This window comes from Hylaeus volcanicus, chromosome 1 (genome assembly GCF_026283585.1).
Source record: "Hylaeus volcanicus isolate JK05 chromosome 1, UHH_iyHylVolc1.0_haploid, whole genome shotgun sequence".
In the NCBI taxonomy this organism is placed as follows: Eukaryota; Metazoa; Arthropoda; class Insecta; order Hymenoptera; family Colletidae; genus Hylaeus; species Hylaeus volcanicus.
In genome coordinates, this window is record NC_071976.1 from 19,450,925 (window position 1) to 19,458,394 (window position 7,470).

The 7,470-nt window shown below is 47.4% G+C and overlaps 1 protein-coding gene across 5 annotated transcripts in view; it reads right to left on the reverse strand.

The window, feature by feature from the left end:
* The window catches only part of LOC128880175 (uncharacterized), an 8,168-nt gene extending 1,401 nt beyond the window's left edge, over positions 1-6,767 (reverse strand). The window contains exons 1-5 of one of the 5 annotated variants that reach the window (XM_054129968.1): positions 6,649-6,767; positions 5,947-6,228; positions 2,924-3,614; positions 1,887-2,186; positions 671-1,512 (exon numbers count right to left, since the gene is read on the reverse strand). In XM_054129968.1, coding sequence (XP_053985943.1) covers positions 671-1,512; positions 1,887-2,186; positions 2,924-3,565 — 1,784 coding nt within the window. In that variant the 5' untranslated portion in view covers positions 3,566-3,614; positions 5,947-6,228; positions 6,649-6,767. Of the gene's footprint in view, positions 1-670; positions 1,513-1,886; positions 2,187-2,923; positions 3,615-4,577; positions 4,808-5,632; positions 5,865-5,946; positions 6,229-6,648 lie in introns of those variants that run through there. The other 4 variants (XM_054129975.1, XM_054129984.1, XM_054130002.1 and 1 more) reach the window with 4 other exon arrangements.
* Positions 6,768-7,470: the final 703 nt, after the last annotated feature.

Below are 7,470 nucleotides of genomic sequence, written 5' to 3' on the forward strand. Positions count from 1 at the left end.
ACTTCAAGGAACATGTCTGTTTGTGCCGTATAGTGTATCTGTGTATAGCATGCCATATAGTGAAGGCGCGGAAGTTATAAGAGAGAAGTGTGACGTCCTAAAAGTGAAGGGATTATCGAAGTGAACCGCTGTCTGGCATAAGAATCCTGAGAATTGATTGCCTTGACCCAAAATGTGATTGATAGAAAACCACACTGTCGCAAAAACACAATTAATATTCGGTATGGTAAAATCATATGACATGGCACTTTCTGATGTCAATGAATAATCAATTTGTCGCACACGAAAATTGGTTAACGAAGGTCAGAGTGCAAATATGATTGAACTTACGCCTGGTTGTTAAAGTAAAGTGTGTTAGGGTTAAAAAAATAATTCGTAAAATGAAGAGACATGCTTAATATCGAAGTTACAATAACGATTGTTTGTAGTTCTCGGTAATCGGAAGTGATATGGTGAGCATGAAGGGGTTAAAGATCAAGTGCCAAGTAAACCAATTGTCACGTCGCTTGAGTGCACGTGAATGCACGGAACCCTCAACCTGTGAAATCATTTATAGCTTCCTCTCTTAAAGTGCATTCTTATGACTCATCAATGGGATTGTGTGGATTTTTTGTTGGATGGAACATACTACATCACCTTCATCTTCAAATATAAATAAAACAAGACTCACCGACGTCGCTGAGACCTCGAAGACTCGAAACAGGCGACCACTTTCGGTATTTGGAAGTCGTCGCTTGTGTCCGTCCACTTGGTTGACCTGAACTGTTCGAAGCTCTTTTTCCGTTGCCGTTCGAAGAGAGACAATTGCGCACTGACATTTGGAATGACAGTAGCGTCCGCGGTTGACGAAGAATGACAAGAAGATTGCAACAACGCGGCAAAGTCGATGTCGCGTCCACTGTCCGTTCTAGATATTTCCGGTTGTCCGTTCTTGGGGTAGTCTGGGACCACTTGGATATAAGGAATGTTCTTTTGGGTGGTGTAGGAAACGGGCGACGACTCGACAGCGTTTCCATTGCAATTCGACAAGTATTGCTCGTCAGTTGAATTTTCCCGTAGAGATTCTTGACACGCGGGTGCATTCTCAAACGAAAGCAGACACGCGGCGTTGTCCGATTCCGAAGAAGATTCGCTTCGTCGGGTTTCTTCCTTATCGTGTCTGTCATCCCCCAAACCTCTCAGGACTTCTTCGATCAGCTGTAATTCACTGTTGTCGATGGTATCGACGATCTCCGTCGAGCCACCGTTCCCGATGCTGTTTTGCGCGGCGATTTCACAATCGTTTAACCCGCTATTTCTAAAGGACTCGCAAGCTTCGTTCCAAAAGGACAAGTTCTCGAGATCTTCGCCCAGCCGCTCTTCGATCCGCGAACAGGACAGGCCTCGGCAGTCGGTGGGACTCGGGGTGTCACCATACGATTGATTCGACGAGGAAGAGAAGGAAGACAAAGACGACGAGGAGTTCGAAGAGGAGGACAAAATTTGCGATGGCCTGTACGTCGTGGCGGCGACCTGTGGATTCGGATACAGCGATTGAACATGGGTGGACCTTCTAGTACATGGCGTAGAAGAGATCACAGCGGATACAAAGAAAAGAAGTTGTGAATCATGTATAGCAGAGATTACAGAGCACGTGGATCAAGAAAGAAGAATAAGGAATGCCAACGACATTGCAAAATGAATTCTGGGAAGTGAAGAATCGACTTTTCTAGAAAAAGAGGTACTCAATGCTGTTACTCTTTGATTTACCAAGTCGAGAGACTCTCTCTATTAAAGTAATTGGCTGAAGGCTTTCCAAGTCGATCCCTTCGCTTGCTTTACTTTAAGCGGTTGAATTATCCGCGAAGGTGTGTCGAATAACGATGCGACGAAGAGCTGATCGTTACCTGATGGGGCCCAATTGGACTGCACAGGAGGTTCATTCGTGGTATTTGCAGAGACTCTGCACAGGTGGCTGGACAAGGTGAGCGAGCACAGCTGGAGCCGCTACTCTCAGATCTCGAAGCCGCTGCGTTGCTGCCACTTATGAGAGAATTCTGCCATGTCGACGTAGTGTCAGTTATATTGAGAAAATTGTTCTCCGAGAAGCTTTGGGCTGCCTGGAATCCTCCACGCGAGAGTATATCCAGCAATGTATCCTCGCTTGGTTCGATCGGGCTCGTTACAATCGGAGATCCTAACGCAAGCTGAAACAGTCGACGTCTGGATGAATTACCAGGACACGAGAGCGTTCTTTAGTCCAGTTTGACTAGGATCTTTAGTGCAAGGGTTACCAAGGACTACTATTGTTTTCTATTAAGGTACTCTTTGTTTTTTAACTATGGAATTGTTTTGGACTTGGTCTTGGTGGAACGGTTGCAAAACTTGTCGTTATGATGTGTGTCCTTTCTCCGAGGAGGTATTAAAAAGATCGTTTACATGTCATTAGATAAAAAACGATATAACGAACAAGTACATAAACAATGTTGGTATATGCATAATTTTACATGTAAAACCCCAAGGATGCGAGGCACGCTTTATCTTTGAGAGGTAAGACCAAAGCAATTCGCACACGAATGTCGACCACCTGTAACCAAGGACCATCATGCTATAAATACTTATTTGTTGGCGAAGGTGCATATCAAGATTGCAACATTCTACATTTAAATCCTGAAACAAGTACACTCTGTTGGAATTTCCTTCGGATTGACCTAAGCCACGGATGAATTCTAAACATGTCACAAAGAAAACACGACAAAAAAAAAATGCAATAGCGAGCGTGGGAGATAAACTTCGAGTCTAAATAAACCGAGATAACGCTGGTGACCTAAAAGGTGGCGTGTGAGAAGCATCCGCCTCCACGTGATGCTGACTGATGGCCCCTGACTCTGCAAGGATGTAAACAAAGTAGCAAATCCCCTCAAGAAACCAGCAGACGACTTACCTCCGTGTTCGAGCTGCATGGCTCCGAGGCGTTTCGGTTCTTGCTGTCGTTCAGAGAGTTCCAAACCGTCCTCGAAGCGTCTTGGAGCTGATCGAGACACGCGTTCAATTTCTCGCTGTAGTCTTTGTCCTGGAGTAGCTGCTCAGCAGTTACGTCGTAATCGAGAATGGAAGTCTCTTTCAGTTTCAGGGACCGATCGAAACCGCCATTGGTCCAGTAAGGTTGATCGCGAGGCGTCGAGATATACTGCGATTTAATTGGCCCACGCTCGACGAGACCCTCGGAGTGATCGTCGCTGTCGTCGGCACCGCTATCGTCGTCCGAGGTTGAACTAGAGACCAAGGGCCCACTGAAATTTGCCCCACAGTCGCTGGTTCGTTCAAGTTCGGTCGATTCGCGTCTCGTTCGCTCGACCATGGACTCGCAACGCTTACCAGTTTCGCGATCACGTGCGAGCCGGAGGTTCTCGATTTGCTCGATTATGCCTTCGAAATCGTTCGAAAGGCGAAGGACGATCGAATCATCGTAAGCTGGCATGGTTTTCTTCTCCAGACGAGGGAGAGACATCGCGCTGGCTGTCGCCATTTTCGATGTATCTTCCTCTTGGTGGGTCTTAGTCGAAGGCACGTCGGCGTGCACCATCGACACCTGTCGACACTGTGTTTATATCGCTCTTGAGGAATTCAGTCGCCTGTGACATAAGTGAATAAGCCAAGAATTAAAACTTGTAAGGCTTGGAACTTTGGAGAAGCTTCAATTAGACTTGACTTTTTTGTTCCCGTTCTTTACGCTTCACTTCTCGTTTGAGAAATGCGAATACGAAACCAGGACTGTGAATAAGAGAGACTCGAATAACCAGTGGCGAATAAGGAATAATCAATTCCTCTTGATCTTCATGTTCCAGTACTTTACGCTCTGTTTCTCATTTGAGAAGTGCGAGTACGTAACCAGTACTGTAAACGGGGGAGCCTCGAATAATGAATAAGACTTTATTTGCAAGTCACGAATGAACGTCCATCGACACGAAATTTAATTCGTGACGCAATATTTTACGTAAATAAAACTTTATTCGACTGAAGCTTCTAGAGGAGCGTTATTCATAGTTGATACATGCCGCGTACGACCACAACATCCACTCTACCGACCATGGCCTAGCGGTGTCGATGAGTCAATACGTGGTTGATAAATTGTGGTCGACAATTGTCGTGGGACATTCCCAGCGAACGAGTTTCGCGTCGCATTGGCGTGTTTAAAATTGTATCCCGCTCGTACGAAAAAAAAAACCTCGCGTCGTCGAGATACCGCCGGTAGCAAAATATTGTAAAACCGAAGGACGCTCAGAAGCGATACGAGAGATTGTATAACGCGCGCATAACAAACATGCAAAATCAAAAGTGCGGGGTCGCGAAATGTTGCGATCCACGCCGCGTATCGTCCTCCTCTTATCGTGTACACGGGCGCTTACAGCCGTGGTATATGTATACTCCCAACGCTTCGCGATAATGCAATCGCGAATATTCGCGGAATCGATCCCGCCGTTCGCGGAATCCTACTGCACGAGCAACATAATCGTTTCGATGGAACCTAACCCGTTCTCTACGTCACATGGAGCAGCGATTGGAACGAGACAACCGAGGCGTAGGATCGTACTCACGGCGCTATCATTCGTCTCATCTCTAACCGGTTGCGTGGGTACAGCGTTCGTCACCAACTTCCCAGGCGGACACCGAAGGCGACGACTACAGAAGACGGACTGTCGAGTGGGACAGCGAAACAGCTGTCGCGTGTCATCAGGGAACACGATCCACGGCGATCGTGTCAACACCGGCCTATTTAGGTACGGAATTCCCGGCGCTGATCGCGAGACCGTGCACAGATAATATTCTGTAATTTTTTAATGACACTTAGACGGAGGACTGTAGATTACACTGTAGCGTAGATTATGTTATCGCACCCGCAACCGGCAGCTTTCACGATTCGGAGCTTCCAGCTTCCGTATACGAAAAGACGTAACAACACACTGGCGTCAACAGCCTCTAGATTGTGAAAGTGAAAGACGTAAAAGTACGTCAGCGACTGCGAATGCGTTAAATGCCTTGTTTGTTGTGAAGGCTGGATCGTGCGTTGAGAACTGAGAGTAAAATTAGTATGCTTTGGAATCGTGAGAGTTGTAGGTTTCCAGTAGGTGGAGCGTCGAGTCGCGCGTAGACTGGAGAGTCAAGGCAACTGAGAGCACATGGAAGATTCGGGTACACGTGCCCTCGCTAGCCTACTTTTCTTCGTCTAAACGAGGTTTTACATTAATTCAAGGCAACCCCGTTCACAATAGAATTGGGACATATGGTCAGGTTTCATTCCGTCTAAACCATGCTCTACCGAATGTTTAGATACTATATCCCTGGAACTTTCTATATTCACCGAAACGAGCCAACTAAACATTCCACTTTCCTATTATCCTCGCCAGATATGAAAGTACGTAGCGTAACTGACCCATGTCGTGATATACGGAGGTCTACAAAAGAAAAGGGACATTGCGTCGATTCGACTTAACGTGCCCCACTTGGAATACGCGCGCAATTAGGAGGGTGAGCCGATAAGAGCCTATCTCCGTAAATTTTCATACTGTTTTCATCGAAACCTGACGAGCATACCCGAACAGTTTCCACGATTCTGTTTGCCGACCGTGTTGTCAGATACAAAAGTACCTACGCAGCGTAATCCTGTGCCATGGAGTACGAAAGACCACCGAAAAAGGCTTAGGAGAAGCGGGAGCGCGATGATTCGACGAAGCTCTACTTGAAATTCGCGTGCGACTGGCGTGGAGGGCAGCGACGGGTAATTGGCGCACACTCGCTGATCGCGCACGCACACACGCGCCAATCTACGCTCGCCATCCTGATGCGTACACGTAAACCGATGCGACGCAGTCGGTCGCGACACCGTGAGACGTATTTCGGTTGGCGGGTCGGTTCCCGTCGATTTCGCAAGCTGATTCATCCAAGTAGAAATAGGAGGGTACGCACCTGCCTCAAGATAGTAGCGTGGAGTCACTTCTTCGTCCAATTTCCGGTGAAAAACGACGTTGGTTGCGCGCCACGAACGCGATCCTTCGTCTCGAAACCGCTTTACCCATCGATCGGGCGAGAAATCGCGCCACGCTCGACCAGTCGCTCGCTCGACCCGCTGGGACGATTACGATTCCAGTTAGCCCGACGATAGCGGTCGCGCATGCGCGGTCACCGATGACGTACTCAACGAGGTCCACCATTTGTATATGGATGCGACGCGTGCTGGATGCACTCTGTCTAAGGAACACCGTAAACAGTTGATGTCAACTAGAAATGCTTTAAAATAGAGGTATCCGATCCTCGATGCACTTGAAGAGATTGTGTAGATAGAGTGGAGGAATCGCAAGAGCCTCTGTCAATGGAGATAGCAAGAAATAATCGGGAGAGTATAGTAGAACCTCGTTTATACAAAACAAAAAATCATACACAAACTTGGAGCGCATAAAAATTCCAAGACTTGGTGGGAGAGGTCGTAGGAATTAAGGGGCATCTCAGGCTGACCAGAGATCATTGGAGCTACTTTTCTCCTCGATTCGTATTTTCTTCCACTATAGTTTCTTAATGCAACTGCGCAGACGTTGTTGAGAGAAGGAGCTGCGTGCACTCATTTTTTTTCTATTACTATACACTTATCTCTATCTGTGTTGGCTACTTTACCTATTTATGTTCCGCGACGTGGAAAAAACATACTTCGGGTTCTTACATGCCCCCTTGTTGGTCGGAAAATTTGATCCTCTTCACGCTCTCGTAACCCCCTAACCCTCCTCGTCGCTCTCCTAGCGCCACCAGTCGCCGCTGCTCCAGCCTCTCGTCTCCAGTGTTCTCAAGACTAATTGTGAGTATATCTCGACGCGCGACGATGATACGGGCGAGGAGTTGTGGTCGCGTGTCACAGTCGGTAACCGAACGCAAACGAGGTCGAGGATGGGAGCAACGGTGGCCAGGAGGATCGTATCAGGGGCGTCGTTACGAAGACGCAGAGGTGAATCGGGCGACGCCGAAAACGCTGTCGAAATTGTGCGATTATATAGTGGTTTCAGCAGGAATTTGTTATTTTTTGTAGAAGGAGACTGGACCCTCTGTCGTTGTTTGTGCATGGCATTCGTTGTTAACCCTTTAGTCTAAAGGGTTAAGAAGATCGCACGACAACGCTTACGATTGGAGTTGAAGAGAGTTGAAGGTATACTTGAGAACTTGGGATATTCCCAAGGGTTTCCTGGATTTGATCTTTGGGAGGAGCACGTTGGAAAGTGGTCCCCGAATCTTGGCAAGTTCCAGTCATTCTTCGTCTGAAGCACTGCACTCTTGTGCTCTCACGCATACGCCATATACTCATCTCACGCGTCCAAAATGCCACGTGCATTCCGAGAACTCATCATTCGTCTCTCGCAGCCAATAGCCAAGCATAACCATCTTCTGTTGCACCGTTGTAGACAGTTTCCATTCACGCCTACGGTGCGGTTGTTCGGTCCATTCGCC